Consider the following 17,953-nt stretch of genomic DNA (forward strand, 5'->3'; position numbering starts at 1 on the left):
TAATAGACACTCCTACCTTGTCGGTCCACCTTCTAGATGTAAAGTCAGAGACGACAGCTCATCTGCTGCTGCACAGTTTGTGTTGGTCATCCTCTAGTCCTTCATCAGTGGTCACAGGACGCTGCCCACAGGACGCTGTTGGCTGGATATTTTTGGTTGGTGGACTGTTCTCAGTCCAGCAGTGACACTGAGGTGTAAAAACTCCAACAGCACTGCTGTGTCTGATCCACTCAGACCAGCACAACACACACTAACAGACCACCATAACATCTAATATATATATATATATATATATATATATATATATATAAACTATAACTGTATTTGGAGCAAAGGTGAATTTTTGCTTTTGATTTTTGGGTGAACCTTTCCTTTAAAACAGTGACGAAGTAGCTGAATGACAGCAGAGAAAGAGTCTCTGTTTTAATGTAATACAAGCCTTAAATATTGCTACGTAACATTTGTGATAAATAAATAAACAAACAAATAAACAAACAAACACTTAATTACTGAAGTGTTCATCCTGCTGTTGCATGTTAATTCACATTTGCAGCTTGCTCTGTATTGCATGCTGGCAGGTTGCTCTGCTGTTTCTAGCGTGTGACTGCAGCGCCCTCTAGAGAGACCAAGACGTACAACGCAGACAGAAGACCACTGAGAGACACGGGCGTTATGGAAGCATTCTTTTTAAATGGAGGTGGGCAATCCAGGTCCAAAAAGTAAAAATTCCTCCCCAGGATTTCGTTCCAACTGCCCGAACACCTTCGCAGCTGGCTTGAGCAAATGAGCGAAGTCAAGCAGTTGGAACAAAATCCTGGGGAGGGATTTTTACTTTCTGGACCCGGATTGCCCACCTCTATTTTTAAATGTGTACTTGTTTCATGCATTTGTTCTTGTGAATATGATATTCTTTTTAGCTGCCAATAAAGCAATGGAAAACGTTATGGACACATTCTAAATAGATGTGTGGAGGGAATCCATCATGCAACACGTTGATTAGAATGACTTTATTTCTGGTGGGAAGCAGCCAAATGACAACAACTTAACTGTGACCCTAACCCCATCATAACTCACTGTGAGTGAGTGAATAGAGGGACTTAAGTAGGTACAGAAAAAGACGATACTGCAGTATCTGTAGATATTTTCATGATATGAAATACGTATCCAGAACAGATAAAAAGTGAGGAAAGTGTTTTTTTTTTTTTTTTTTTTTTTAATGTCTGCAAAATAGTCAGCTGCACTGCAGTTATGCATTTATTATGCTGGTTGTGGTACTTTGTCAAACTTTTGACTTACTATGCCAAAATAACTTATTTGACTTAGTATTTAAAAATGATTTATTTCAATTATTATTTAGAAATAAATGATTTAAACTTAGTATTCCAAAATAGGTTCTTGTATTGTCAAATTCTAATGTACACTATATGGTCAAAAGTATTGGGACACACATCTTAATCATTGTCATTCAGTTTAATTGCCACAGGTGTATAGAATACAGCACCTAGCCCTGCAGCCTGCCTTCGCACGCATTAGTGAAAGAATGGGTCGTTCTAAAGAGCTCGCTGAATTTGAGCATGGGACTGTAATAGGGCGCCACCGTAGCAAGTCACCTCATGAAATGTCTTCCCTCCTAGATTTTCCACGGTCAACTGTGAGTGGTATTATCAAAAAGTGGAAGCATTTAGGAATCACAGCAACTCAGCCACAAGGTGTCAGACCATGTAAAGTTAGTCAGCAGGTTGCTGAGTGTTGAGGTGCATGGAGCATGAAAGTCGCCAATGCTCTGCTGGCGTTTTGGTGGAGGAGGTATAATGATATGGGGTTGTTTTTTTAGGGGTTGGCCTAGAACCCGTAGTTCCAGCGAAGGGAATCTAAATACTTCAGCAGACCAAGACATTTAGGATAACTGTATGCTTCCAACTTTGTGAGAACAGTTTGGGGAAGAACCTTTTCTGTTCCAGCATGACTGACTGAGCCCCAGAGCATGGTCCATAAAGGCCTGGCTGCATGAGTTTGGTGTGGAAGAACTTGACTGGCCCTCAGAGTCCTGACCTCAATCCCTTCAAACACCTATGGGATGAACTAGAACAGAGGTTGTGAGCCAGGCCCTCACGTTCAACATCACAAATGCTCTTCTGGATAAATGGGCAACAGTTCCCACAGACACACTCCAAATACTTGTAGAAAGCTTACCGGAAGAGTGGAAGCTGTTGTAGCTGCAAAGGGGGATCAACTCCATATTAATACCAATGGATTTAGAATGGGATGTCATAAAAGGTCCTGTAGGTGTCCCAATACTTCTGTCCTTATAATGTATTAGTTCAAAGCACACACACCTTCTAAGCCACTTCTCCTTCTGGGTCACGGGTGGTGCTGGAGCCTATCCCAGATGTCATTGGGCGAAAGGCGAAAGCACCCTGGACAGTTCACCAGTCCATCACAGGGCAGACAGACAAACATACACATTCACACCTAGGGTCAATGTAGCATGTCCAATTGGCCTGACTGCATGTCTTTGGACTGTGGGAGGAAACTGGAGAACCTGGAGGAAAACCAGGCCGACACGGGGAGAACATGCCAACTCCACACATTGAGGACCCTGGTAGCCCGGCCGGGGACTCGAACCCAGGCCCTCCTTGCTGTGAGGTGACAGACATTTCTGAGACATGTAAGAGAAAATAAGCATTAAATCAAAATGTCAAAATGAACAAAATAAGTAATTATTTAAAGTTAAAATTTTGACCTCCTGCTGGCCAAAAGGAAAGGAGGAGGAAAAAGGCAGGCTTTTCTTTTTCTGTTCTACCTGGTGGGAATGGGCCTCCATAGTTTACAGGCTATCATTTGTCTAAATGTGTCCTTTTTTTTTTGTTCAGTGTTCTCAGAAAAACAGCATCATGGCATCATTTCACTGAGATAACTATAACATCACCCACCCCTAGAAGGAGTACACGCAATTTCCGATGTGTGAAATAATGTTCACACCCAGCACCACATAATAACAAAAACAATCGATGCATTGCTTTGAGACAAAGACAGGGATCATATCAGATGTTCATTATGCATTCTTTTCCCAGTTTCCGTGCTGTAGGCCTGTTTTTCCCCCCCGTGTGCTGCCGTGTGAATACGGCTGCTGTTTGACGAGCTGTGGAATGAGGTGGTGAGGTGGCTCGCAATAAATTGAAAATCCATTCCTCCTCTTCCGCCCCGCCGCAGGGCTGCCCTGCAGCTCAGCATCATGTCCAACTCTGGCATGAAATTCAAATCTCTCTCCCTGTCCTTCTCTGTGGGGTCACTGTGGGTCAAACTTCACACCTGAGGACCATTCACATACCTCTGTAGATGAGGGGCTTTAGTGAGCGGAGACTGCATGGCAAAATGTGTTCTTCTAATGAGTGAATGCAGATGTGTTATGCAGTCATATGCAAACGTTTGAACACTTCTGGTCAAATTACACGTGTTATTGATTTTATGAGCCAAAATAAGTTAACATGCCCTCTACAGTGAATACACGTAAGTTTACCACACAGTTTTTGTTTATATACTGAGTTTAACATATTGGGGAAAAATGAATAAGTAAATAAATGAATAAATAAGCACACACACACACATATACATACACACAGAGATGGGGGAGTAGCTAAGTAGTGCGCCACTTTTTGTAGTTAACTACACTTTATGTAGCTAGTAGCTGCAGCCGCTACAGTTTTTTGTGTCGCTATAATGCTAATTTTCACTACAGTGGCGACTGGTGCTATGCTTTAAGCTTTAGCTCAGCTGGAGTCGCTTCTCTCGCATGTCGGGAAAGTTTTCTGTGTGTATCTTGTTTTAAAAAAAACAAAAAAAAAAAAAAAAACACCAATAAGTCCACTCATCTCCAAATATCAATGTTCGTCTTAAATCTCTCTCTTTGTCATTTCATTATCTGTGTTGCTGTGGTGACCAGCAGTCTGCACTGGTCTTCAGTGTTAAAGGGTGAATTAGCAGTTCTACGTTAACTCCAGCATTTAAGACCATTTATTGTGAAAACGTTGTTAGAATTGTGTGTTATATTGATTTTACAGCAAAGGTTATTTTACCTAACAATCTAGTTCTTCTGTAGAGCCACAGCAGTGCTGCAGCAGTGGTGAGATTATTCAGGCCTGATTCTCACCCCAAACAGAGCCAGAGTCACTGATGATAATGTTGAGGCTAAAGTGTTACTGAAGTTTGAAGGACTCAATGTCATGAATGTCTTGCTTAAATTGGAGTTCTATTTCAAAAGTTGATGACGCTTTGCACTAAATTGTTTGGTTTGTATTCGGTTATTTTTGTTGATGTTTGTAAGGAAAACCCCAGAATGACTGACTTTGCCTTTAGTCTAAATTCTTGTTGGATATCAGACCTCTGGGTGTGAAAGTTTGATTGTTGGTTACACTTTTTGGTGATTTTTGTATTTTTGCAGCTTTTCAATTGTAGTTTCTTTGTCACATGATTAAATGCAATATCTGGTTCACACTGTCAGCTGGGCTTGTTTGGTGTGTCAGGTGGAGATTCACAAACATTCAGACAATTGAGCTTTGAAAGCAGCTAAAAAGTAGCTATATATATATATATATATATATATATATATATATATATATATATATATATATATATATATATATATATATATATTTGTAATAAACTATTTTTTGTGAAGATAAAGAAGACTAAGAAAATTTCTTATATTCAATTCTATTTTACTTTCACAATTGGAGAGTTTGAGTTATAAAGACACAATTGCAAGATTTTCTTTAATCTACATAAAAAAAAAAAAAGGGAATTATTCTGGAATGACAATTGCTTTGAGATACTGAATGAGATTTTTGAGAAAAGATTTCATCAGCGTGCCCAAACTTTTGCATACAGCTGTGCTGGTATCTAGGGATGATCTCTGATCTCACATGGACTGAATTCAATTATTATTCTTAAGGAAATCAATAATCAATACATTATAAATTCTCAAATGTCCAGAATTAAGAATCATTCTTAAAGTGGACTGATTTTTCAAAAACAGTGGTAGTGATAGGAACCAGAGGTCACGATGTCAACACAACAAACATAGGCATTTTATTTACTATTTCACACCAAACCACTCTGAATTACTTTGTTTATGTCTAAAAACACTGCTGTTATACAGCAAAATTATAAAAATTGGTAATTGGTAATTCCCCTTTAAAATACATTTAGTTTACAAATGTGACCAGAGGAGCTCTTAGCACAGGAGTGGAATAAAGACAATAAAAACAATGTACTGATTTTTTTTTCTCTTGGTAAATATTCCAAGAAGTTTATTTTGGCCAAAAAACTAGCATATCATTTATTATTGCTTACTTTACTACTTTATTATAATGAAATCTAACATTCCAAAATCAGTGCAGTTGAATCACCAGTTGTTAATCATTAATCATTAATGGATGAATAAAACACATCCAATCAGACTAGCATGGGCTAAAATGGCATATTACTTATTTAAAAAACATTATAAACACGTATTCTGAGGTATTTCTTTGACTCAGCAGCACTTTTTTACCATGACGAACACACAGCCCCAGGGCAGCTGTGCATTACTACAGAGAAATTACCCAATCCTAAGGCATGCTAAGAGAGAGAACCAGTTTCTCTGACTTACACATTTCCTGAGTGTGCACCCTTTAATTTAATTCTAGTCAAAACAGCTATTAAGTACAAGCCATGAATTTTTCAGTGTCAGGAAAAAAATACAGTAAAGATGTATTCAACAGAAAATTGCTCAGAAGCTTCAACAGCCTAATAAAGGATGTTTCAGTGTTCAGTTTGTCACTCTTTACCTTTATTACAGCTTCCATTCTTTTCAGGAGACTCACTTTCAGTTTCTCAAAGAAATCTGCAGGGCCATTTTTCTACACTTCTGAAATTCATTCTTAAGATTAAGATTAAGATTCATTTTCTGCTGCAGGCATCCAGCGTCAATTAAAATTTAGTGACTTCAACACAAAATTCTGGTGCATTCTAAGACATAAAATGCGTGTGTAACTGTTTTGGAATTATTTAGTTAACTGAGTTCAATAACTATCCAAATATATCCAAACATGGTGTGCTTTTCTCCATGTTTTTTATTTGTTTAAAAAATCTGTTGCTTACCATATCAATGTCAAAAAGTCAGTGTGTATGAAATGTGGCAGACATCATCTTTTGAGATTGCAGATCTATTATAAATAGTGGCCTTTTTTAAAAGTTCTTTCTGCTATAAGGCCTCGTTGGGTCCATTGTGCAGGGTGCTTGGACCCCAATGATTGCCACTCGCAAAGCCATAGAAATAAACGTGTTCTACCTCAATTTCAGACATAAATGAAATAGAAGCTTGTTTTCTTCATTGCTGCCAATGATTATTTACACATGATAACCTTTTTTTCACCCATCGTTCAGAAATTATTGAAGAAAGAAATCTGAAAATGAAACTTCTCTGCTCACAAGTTTTTTACAGCACAATAAGATATCAGTTTCAGATCGGAAGCAGCTTGATTTTCTCCTCTCTCTCAAAGATGAAAGCTTTAAGTGCTGTTTATCTGATGGGGACAGTTTTGGTGTCTACCAGGTCTTCCAGGTGGTTTTTAAGGAGTCCCATTTTCTCTGTAGCTTTTAGTCAGTTTTTTAAGTTTTGCAAACTCCTATTTTTGTCTTTGGCTTTCTTCTTCTTTTTTATGTGAGTGGATTATTTTATATCCAATTTCCTCAGGAATATGTCCTGAAAATGAATATCTTGTACTTAATGGCTGACGACTGAAAATGAACAGTAAATGAACTTCTGAACAGTACTCTGCTATACTATATATGTCTACTGTATATGCGAGCACTGCTTGCAAAATAATAGGCTGCACTAAAACAGTAAAATCAGGTCTGCTAGTCTTGCTGTATGATTTGGTCCATTAAACGTAATAGGTTAAATTTACTCATTATAATAAAAGTAGAAATTAAGTGTTGTTGAAATTACAATTGTACAAAGGAATAATCCAGCACTGTTTAACCTAATTTACATTTATGTCATTCGGCTGACGCTCTTATCCAGAGCAACTTACAATTTGATCATTTTACACAAGTAGGCGAAGGTGGTGTTAGGAGTCTTGCCCAAGGACTCTTATTGGTATAGTGTAGGGTGCTTACCCAGGTGGGGGATTGAACCTTAGTCTACAGCGTAGAAGGCGGAGTTGTTAACCACTACACTACACCAACCACATGTCTATGTGCTGCATCTATATGAATTCAAATCCTCACTGGCTTCCATTAAAAAGGTTCTATCGAGGTTCTTTCTAAGCACACAGAAATGTGTGGAAATTGTCTTATTGTTAATTGACCATATGACACAGACAAAGCAGGTATGGATTGGACTGAAAGATGCTGGTTTATGGCTTAATCCTCTTTCTTCTGTCTTCCTTTAAAAGTATCCATGAAGTTAAAGGCTCCGAAGTACATTCCCAAGACCACTGCCTCCTTAAACGGCACCAGGCTGTAAAATCACAACAACAACGCCACAATGAGCAACACAGATAAACTTTGGGAATATGTTACTATACAAAGCTGCTAACATGGACATTTCCAACTAACAAGGAAAAAAATCAAAGAAAAAACCCCCTGAACTGGGAATTCCTACTCGGAACGTCATGCAAACAAGCATTTTGACAGTTTTGTAATTTAAGACACTTCCCGTGCATTTATGCACTTCAAATTTGGGAATAAAAGTATTCAGACACCTCACATTAATAACAATAGTACTCTGTTGCAAAGCAGTCTATGATAAGAAGTTATTAGTAATTGGCAATATTGCAGTTTAGTTTTGACTCATTTCTCTCTGCAAACCAATCAATTACCAAAGATTACGAGAGTCTCTCAGTTGGGCTTGCAGTTTCGAAATTCTCCATGAATTTTCAATGGGATCCAGGAGACTGTCTAGACCACGTAAGCACCTTCACCTTCTTTTTTTAGAGCCATTTTGGCTGTATGCTTGCGGTCATGGTCTTGTTGAAACATCCATTCAGTGGACTGTACTGTTTGCAGAACAGCAGCCCCATATCATGATGCTCCCACCTTCGCATTTTACCGTGGATGTTCTTACGCATAACCCTTTCTCCAAACATGATGAGCTGAATTATTAAAAGTTCTATTAAGAGTTCTATTTTTGTTCTGAGTACACTGTCTATCCAACCAATGGCATCATCTTTTATTATTTATTACTTTTCTTATTTTATTACTTTTATTTATTCACCAGGTGAATGAAGTGAAAGATGTATATTCATTTTAATGTATACGCACAGTATATCTAGTTGCAAATAAGCAAATAGACATACTTTTATTCCTACTCTCATACTTATTTTTTTTTTTATTTCTGCTTAATATGTCTATTTTTATTCCTATTTTTATTTCTGCCTAAGGTATGCAAGTTCACAGGTAATTATATTTCTTACTACTGTAACACTGCAATTTCCCTTCAGGATCAATAAATTTTTATCCATCATAGTGCTTGAATACACTGTTTACACTTATGAATACAGAGTCAAACATTGTGTACATTTGAAGTGAATTTAGGCACTAAAATTCTATAAAATAAACAAACTAATAGTACCTCAATACCTGTTTCTCCACAATGTATACAGTGTTCAGCATGTCACGTTACATCACCATGACTGCCTGGTGCTTGACAATTTGCTTGACCGTTTCAAGCATCTGTTTTTCAACCTCAAACTACAAAGGGAGTAAAGTTATGAAACTCCGAGCTCCGACTTTCCACTTTCAACTTCAGCTGGATGGAGTGTAAGGAGGAGAATAACAGAGAAAAAGAAAGCTGTTTGTATAAAGTTCTATCCTCCATTCCAGCACTGGAGCAATACAGTATCAAAGTTTCCCTGTACCCTGTGATGTGAAAACTCCACCCAAACACCTGAACTGATAAAGTACACAAATTCTTAATTTGGGAAAAACAGTCACATCTCTAAAGAAGAAGTCAAGATTATTTGACAGAAGAATTCAAGAAAGCATTGTAAAAATATCTATACAAAACACACTTACTGACAGAATTCAGCAGCTGCCAATTCTATTACAAACAACATTCATTCAGCAGATTTTTCAGGGTTTCTTTTTTTTTTAAATACAGCAAAACACATTGAAATTACTATTACGTGGTAACTGACTGTATGCTAGAGCGACAACTGATTTACGTGACCACATCTTCTAAGCCGCTTCTCCCACAGGGACGCGGGGGGGGGGGGGTGCTGGAGCCTATCCCAGCGGTCATCGGGCAGAAGGCAGGATACACCCTGGACAGGTTGTCTGCCCTGCGATGGACTGGCAGACAGACACAGCTAGGGGCAATTTAGCATGTCCAATTGGCCTGACTGCATGTCTTTGGACTGTGGGAGGAAACCGGAGAACCCGGGGGAAACCCACACAGACATGTGGAGAACATGCAAACTCCACACAGAGAGGACCCTGGTCACCCAGCTGGGGAATTGAACCCGGGCCCTTCCTGCTGTAAGGCGACAGCGCTACCCAACCTGCCACCATGCCACCATGCCACCCCTCAAATTAACAGAAAATGTGCTTACAAATTACTGCTGAAAGGCAAAACCCAGATGCTCTTTGTGTTATTTTTTAAAAGTAATTTTTACAGATCAGATCACTAAAGAGACGTCATCTGTTTATAGCCCAGATTTGTGGAAAAATGGGTCGACTTTCAGTAGAAAAAAACTCGAGTTCAGCTTCTTTTATTATAAGGGTTTAAAATGACATCACCATCTATCAGTGTTAGCCCATTCAGCTTGAGGGACTTTTTAAAAGGTTTATTTTAAAAGGTAAGGGCGAGAATGAAAGGAGCCGGCATATCTGACGTCAGACAATGAGCAACTCATTTGCACAATAAAACAAAAGTTGTGACATGACAGCTTTGATTTAGCACACCTCATAAAGATTTTAATAGATATGTCAAGATTCACATAAAGTGAAGTTTCAAATGGCCACTCCTCTGACACCTGCAGAGGGTGCATTACCATAATAAAGACCACTGCCTCGTATTTAAATACGGAAGCAGGGATAACTGTGGCCCTGCTGTCCAAATAACAATCGCATCGTCTTCTGGCTGGGATTAATTGGACCACTTTTTCATACTGAAGGTCTTAATGCCCACTCAAACAGGTGTTCCTTTGTCTGCATGAGTTTGCGCTTTCTGTCTGCTGTCAGGAGTTGTTGCTTGTAGGCGAAGAAAGCTTTCTTAAGGAGGAGTGTACCATGATTGTTATGAAATAGCTTTATGAAATGTTGAAAAAGTGGAAAAACTTATTGCAATAGGTCTGTAACCAGTTTAATGAGCCAGATCACCCTTTTCCAGATCAGGCTGTACAGTACACTCCATACTGTTTTAACAAGGGCTGATTTCCAAAGAGGACATTTTTAAGACACGTTGCACCAAGTAAATCCCCAAAATCATAACCTCTAGTACTGGTCAGCTCTTCAAAGTCCAGTCATTTTAGGGTGGTTGCGTGCAAGGCATTAGACTCACCCCTCCTGACTAGACCTAGGCAATGTCTAAAAATTATTAGCACAATGTTTTCTTGTCAAGAAATTGTGTCTATACCAATACATAGTCCAGTGCAGCTTAAATCTACCCCATCTTCTATTTTTAGTTTCCATGCTTTCATCTTTGAAACATTAACTGTATTAAAGAAAATGTGATTTTTATTAAAGATTAAGTAATACAATACTGAATAAAAACCCAACACCTTTTGAAAACTTCTTCACCTGTTGTTTTAATTTCTGTTACTGCAAACGTGAATTCATGTGCTCCTTCTGGTGTAGATTTGCAGCGATTTGTGTGCTAATAGTGCCCCTTCGAGAAACTTCAGACTGCAACACATGCTGTAAAGTCATGCCCACACACACTAGAGAGATAGAGATATATATATATATATATATATATATATATATATATATATATATATATATATATATATATATATATATATATATAAAAACACAAGGTGTTTTCCATCACTATAGCAGAAGCTTGTAACTTGGTACAAAAATATGTATTCAGAAATATAAATCAAAGTCTGTTTTGAACGTCTGACCTGGAGGTGGGGCGATATGGTAAAAATTTAATACTGTGATACTTTTCACAATGGATGAAATGTCACAACGATTATTTTTCAGACATTTGATCAGAGAAAAACAGAACCAGTAGTGCTAAATTTTAATAACATACTAGTAAAACTGTGAACACAGTTTCATTCAGTCTTCTGCATACTGTGTTGCCATAAATCCAGTTAAACAAGACTAATTTTGCTCTCTTTATAATGAAACATGTAGCTCTACAAGTACTGACGATGTGCATGACATGTTCAGAAAAGCATACTGTATTGTATTTTAATATAATTTATCACAATAATTATGTATATGGTCATATTTCCCAGCTCTACTTTGACCAAATGAAGTTATTGTGGGCAATGGTGTTACTGCTTAAATCAAGCAGGGCTCCTTAAAACCAATAAGGCACCAAATCACATTCTAGTTTTAGCTAAAATGCTGCAATATATTTACTTAATTTCTAACATATAGGCATAACATGTGGGTATGTATAATATGTAGATGTTATTTGATCAAAATTGCACTTGTAATGGGCGGGAAGCGCGGTAAACATGAGAAAATCTGATATCGCAATGATACATTACACTTTTCATGGAGGTGCAGCCCAGTTTTACTATGATACCTGAGGAAAAAAACACTACTTTATGGGAGGGGCAGTTTTCCTTCATTTTTGTCCCCTTGACTGACCATTTTAGGATGTTTTGGGCTTTTTCTAAAGGGAAACGTCAATAAATGTCTGCGTCTGCTTATTTGTATTAGGGTACTTTTTATACACACAGCTGTTATCAGGATATGAGCTCTTCATAAGTAAGACAGGAGGAGCTGAGTGAGAAGAACACGTCCTAGCAAAGCACCACTGCTCTGTTACTACACCTCTAGCACAGATCCACATGATTCATCTCTACTTATGAGTGACCTCTAGCTGACCCACTTAATCCTGGTTTACTGGCAAAGACATATACTTTAAGATGTGGTCTTACCTTTTCACAAGCATTATTATATACAAGGCCCGTGGCATGTAAAGGTAGGTTTGGTCCGTGAGGATGGCATTCACAATCTTCTTCGCAACATACTCCGGCTGTAGGATGGGAAGCAAACGGGGCCACCTATGGAAAACAAGGTAAAACATCTCTCAGTATGATATTTTCACACTTAACTTAGCTCTTAAGGTCTGTATGGGGGTTCACACACTGCCTAGAGTAGTTGATGAATAATTTATCATGGTTACTAAATCATTTCTAGTTTAATTTTAAGTAAAAAAAAAAAAAAAAAAAAAAAAACTAACAACTTCTAGCACTTTTTATACTAATCTTACCAATTTATAGTAGTTATTAAATTATTTATAGTAGTTACTAGATAATAAATCTTTGAATTAATAACTAAAAAACATGCCTGCCATCTGAGAAGTTAAAACTGATGCATAGAAACTTTATTCCAGATTAAAAAGGTTAAATGTTTTTCCATTAAGGATGTATTTAGGGTTCCTTAAATAAAACAGTAATTATTAGAGATTTATGAACACCATTATTTACCATATTTAACATTAAGACTAATCCCAAGTGGAGTCACAACCTTTTTTAGTTAAAATCAGTGGACAGTTGTGCATAAGCAATGTATGTGAACAAATTAAAGTGTATTTCTGAAATGACAAGCTCAAATCATCCATAGATAATTTTAAAACAATGTTTTAAAAGATTTCTGGGACTGACTTCCACAATGTTGCATAAAATAAATATTAGTGTCAGGTCATGCACAGGTATGATCTGTTCTCATGATGTTGCAACAAGAAGTAGTAAGCCACTTAATATACACAATATGGACAAAAGTATTGGGGCACCTCTTCTAATTCAGATGTTTCAACCACACCCACTGCTAACAGGTGGATAATGCACTGGGAGTAGAATGAGTGGTACTAATGAGCTCCGTGACCTTAAACATGGCACTGTCATAGGATGCCACCTCTGCCACAAGCCAGTTTGTAAAATTTCTGTCATGCTAGATCTGCCCCAGACAACTGTAAGTTGTGAAATGGAAGCGTAAACAGCAACAACAGCTCAGCCACAAAGACCACACACACTCTCACAGAGTGGGGCCACACAGTACATTTTGGACTATTCTATGCTTCCACCTTTGTGGGAACAGTTTGGGGAAGAACCTTTTCTGTTCCAGCATGACTGCGTGCACAGAGCAAGGTCCATAAAGGTCTGGCTGGGTGAGTTTGGTGTGGAAAAACTTGACTGGGCCTCACAGAGCTCTGACCTCAAACCCATCAAACACCTTTGGGATGAACTGGAACGGAGATTGTGAACCAGGTCCTCTCACCCATCATCAGTGTCTGACCTCACAAATGCTCTTCTGGATGAATGGGCACAAACTCCCACAGATACCCCAAAATTTTGTAGAAAGCTTCCCAGAAGAGTAGAAGCTGTTATAGCTATAAAGGGGGGCCAACTCCATATTAACACCTATGGATTTATAATGGGAGGTCCTCCTGTGAGTGTAAGGTGTAGGTGTCCCAAACTTTTGTCCATATAGATCCAATTTGTGCTCAGGACCTGACTTCAAGCATTAATACAGATTTACACTGATGTGCACAGTCACGTGTTCAGCCTATATCAAATATTCGTTTCAAATATTGATTTCAGAATCCAAACTATAGTTAAAGTGTATTGAGTCAGTATAACTAACTTTTGTGAAGTTGTTTTCAGTAAAGCCATGTTTTTATGGCCTCAGCTTGTAGAACTAGATCATGCAATCTTCCACAGAGTTTGAACAATTACCTCTGACTGCATCTTTTAATTATGACTTTATTTCAACAGAGCTTCATTAGTTTAACACGCACCACTTTAGGGAATTTTTCATGCTCAATTGACTGCAGTGGAGAGCATTCCTTCTTATAATTTCTTGCAGAAAATCTCAGGTGTTTTAAAATCATTTGTTATCAGAAATGACAGTTGTTAACAGAATTGTCACTTCTTCTGGGAAAGTTTTCACACTTCTTTTGTCAACCTTTCTTTCAAAGTTAGAGGTTATGGCAGGAATCGCTCAACAGTGCAGGTCTCCACTTACTGCCTAGCCACAACACCACTTTTCTATGAATCAGCTGCTACACTTATAGTCATGTATACAAAACATACATTTCCATAGTTACGGTACACACATTTACAAGGCTACACTGCACTCATTTCTGTGGATACACTACATACCCTACATTTCCACAGTGACACTAAACCCTTTTCCATTGTTAAGCCCTCTTTTCTATTGTTTCATTACCCCCGTTTCCATGGTTATGCTATCCTGATTTTAATTGTTACACTACGCATATTTCTAGGGTTACACTACGCTCATTTTTAATTTTACACTACCAACATTTCAACTGCTACACTATCCCCATTCCCATGGTAACGCTACACTAATTTCTGTTGTTACATTACTAACAATTGTTACACTCTCCCCAATTTTTTTGTTGTTATACCATCCCAATTTCCATGGTTACACTACACTAATTTCTGTTACATTACCAACAATTAAATTGTTACACTCTCCACAATTTTGTGTTGTTACACCTTCCCCATTTCCATGGTTACAGTACACTCATTTTTATTGTTACACTACCCTCATTTTTTTTACCTGTTACATCAGCCCATTTCTATGGTTACCTACACTCACTTGTTACACTACATTCATTTCTATTGTTACACTACTAACATTTCTTTTGTTACAGCATCCCTATTTCTATGATTACACTACACTCATTTCTCTTGTTATATTATCCCCATTTCAAACATCACATAACCCCCATTTCTATGGTTACAGCCATTTTTATTATTATATTACCAACATTTAAATTGTTACACTACCACCATTTTTATTGTTACACTATCCGCTTTTCCAGTTATGCTACCCACATTTCAAATGTTACACTACCTCAGTGTACAGGGGTATAGACTGACCACCCCAGGGTCCAATTTGTTACTGTTACACTATCCCTATTTCAATGTTACAATATCCTCATTCCCACGGTTATGTACCATCCATTTCTACTTTTTCACTACCCCGAATTCAAATGTAACACTCTCCCTTTTTATTGCTACACCATCCATCCATCATCTTCCGCTTCTCCGGGGTTCGGGTCGCGGGGGCAGCATCTTAAGCAATGAGGCCCAGACCTCCCTTTCCCCAGCCACTTCCACTAGGATTTAGAGGTACTGATTCTCATCCCGGCCGCTTCACACTCGGCTGCAAACCGATCCAGCGTAAGCTGAATTTCACGGCCTGATGTCTCCAATAGGACCACATCATCTGCAAACAGCAGCGACGTGACATTGGTATCACCAAACCGGACACCCTCCGTCCCAACTCTCACTGGGAACGAGTCTGACTTACTGCCGGCCATGCGAACCAAGCTCCTGCTTTGTTTGTACAGGGCCTGAATGGCTTGTAGCAAAGAGCCATGTACCCCGTACTCCCGTAGCACCTCCCACAGAATACCCCGGGGAACACAGTCGAATGCCTTCTCCAGATACACAAAGCACATGTGGACTGGTTGGGCAAACTCCCATGAGCCCTCCAGAATCCTGGAGAGGGTGAAGAGTTGGTCCAGTGTTCCACGACCAGGGCAGAACCTGCACTGCTACTCCTGAATCCGAGGTATCCTGACTATATCTAGCCGGTATCTCTCAACCTCGCGCACCAACTCCTTCCCCGCCAGTGAGGCAAGTTCTTTATTGCTACACATTACCCCTATTTCCATGATTACGCTACACCCATTTCTTTTGTTACACCACTCACATTTCTATGGTTACACTATACCAATTTCTACTGTTACACACTAGCCCCATTTCAACTGTTACATTAACATAATTTCTACTGGTATCTTACTGCCTTTTAAGTTCAGTTACACTATTCCCATTTATATTGTTACACTACCCCTATTTCCATGGTTATCCTTTAGTTGTTTCCAAAATTACGCCCCACCAATTTCCATGGTTAAGCTACATCTACATTCATGCTAGTAAAGACTTCGGAGAAGACATGCTGTATTACTAACTGAATGTTAATGCAGCGAAGATGAAGAGGCAAAGACAAAAAATAAATTAAAAATGTAATAAGAGCGTAATCCAGTCTGTCAGCAACCCTCCAATTCAGGATCAGGGAGTTAAATCTCTCCTAAGAACAGCCTCAGGGATCTAAGCACATCAAGCAACCTGCTGCTTCAATCAGCACGATGAGCAGAAACTCGCCAATCCACTCATCTGTGTTATAGCCAAAGGCGACACACAGTTTCCAATACAACACAGACTCTTTCAACTGCTGCTGACAAATCTTGCAACTCCATTTTTTCCCCATTTGTTTTGTTATATAGTTTGAAAACATCAGCTGCTTTTCACATATCAACATTATGGAGATACAAGGTTTTGTTATGATAGTGATGTAATGTCCACATTAAGTAATTTTTCTTTTATTACAATATGTTCAAAAATAATTGGACTCCAAACTGTTTACGCTCCACAAATAATAGGGTCAAAGAAGCTACATAAATAAGAACAAATGTATGGATTAATGGGCGGCACGGTGGCGCAGTGGGTAGCGCTGTTGCCTCACAGCAAGAAAGGCCTGGTTTTGATTCCCGGCTGGGCGACTGAGGTCCTTTCTGTGTGGAGTTTGCATGTTGTCCCTGTGTCTGTGTGGGTTTCCTCCCACAGTTCAAAGACATGCAGTCAGGCCAACTTGACATGCTAAACTGCCCCTAGGTGTGACTTTGTGCATGAGTGTTTCTACACTCCTACCTCCTACTCATCTTCTGCTGCTCAGTTTGTGTTGGTCATCCTCTAGTCCTTCATCAGTGGTCACAGGACGCTGCCCACAGGACACTGTTGGCTGGATATTTTTGGTTGGTGGACTATTCTCAGTCCAGCAGTGACACTGAGGTGTTTAGAATCTCCAGCAGCACTGCTATGTCTGATCCACTCAGACCAGCGCAACACACACTAATACACCACCGCCACGTCAGTGTTACTGCAGTGCAGAGTATGATCCACCACACAAATAGTTCCTGCTCTGTGAGGGTCCATGGGGGTCCTGACCACTGAAGAACAGGGTAACAAAGTATCAGAGAAACAGATGGACTACAGTCTGTAACTGTAGAACTACAAAGTGCAGCTATACAGTAAGTGGAGCGGATAAGATGGACAACGAGCGTAGAAACAAGGAGGTGGTCAGAATGTTATGCCTGATCTGTCTGCCTGCCCTGCGATGGACTGGTGGCCTGTATAGGGGGGAACCTGCCTTCCGCCCAATGACTGCTGGGATAGGTTCCAGCTGCCCCCATGACCCAGAAAGATAAGTAGTTTAGAAAATGTGTGTGTGTGTGTGTGTGTGTGTCTGTGTGTGTGGGTGTGTGTATTGAGTGATGCTTATATCCATCACAACTAGTTTCCTTTTGCATCAATGCATTTTAAAGAAAGAAACCATGGACTAGGGACTCGGCAGCATTTTTAGTATTTAAATGATATTAGGTGAGAACAAAATAACAGACTCATTATATTATATTATATTATGGAACTAACTGACTGACTGACTAGCCAAGCAAGCCTCCACTTTGGGATCCATCCTGAAGTGCAGACTGTTCATATGAAAAAGTGGATATTTAGCTCTGTCTGATTACTTACTTTGTACTACAGCCATCAAACATGCCCGTGGTGATTAAGTACGGACACACTATCGTGGTTTTGATGCCATCCTTTCCCACGCCTATGAGCTCCAGGGCCACTGACTCAGCAAAGCCCACCGCAGCAAACTTGCTGGAACAGTAATCTACAAA

At 39.0% G+C, this 17,953-nt stretch overlaps 1 protein-coding gene across 1 annotated transcript in view; it reads right to left on the bottom strand.

The window, feature by feature from the left end:
• Positions 1–5,077: 5,077 nt before the first annotated feature.
• sdr16c5a (short chain dehydrogenase/reductase family 16C, member 5a) overlaps positions 5,078–17,953 on the bottom strand; it is a 36,119-nt gene continuing 23,243 nt past the window's right edge. The window contains exons 5-7 of the mRNA XM_017712241.2: positions 17,802–17,946; positions 12,111–12,236; positions 5,078–7,504 (exon numbers count right to left, since the gene is read on the bottom strand). Coding sequence (XP_017567730.1) covers positions 7,408–7,504; positions 12,111–12,236; positions 17,802–17,946 — 368 coding nt within the window. The 3' untranslated portion in view covers positions 5,078–7,407. The remainder of the gene's footprint in view (positions 7,505–12,110; positions 12,237–17,801; positions 17,947–17,953) is intronic.

This window comes from Pygocentrus nattereri, chromosome 19 (genome assembly GCF_015220715.1).
Source record: "Pygocentrus nattereri isolate fPygNat1 chromosome 19, fPygNat1.pri, whole genome shotgun sequence".
NCBI lineage: Eukaryota > Metazoa > Chordata > Actinopteri > Characiformes > Serrasalmidae > Pygocentrus > Pygocentrus nattereri.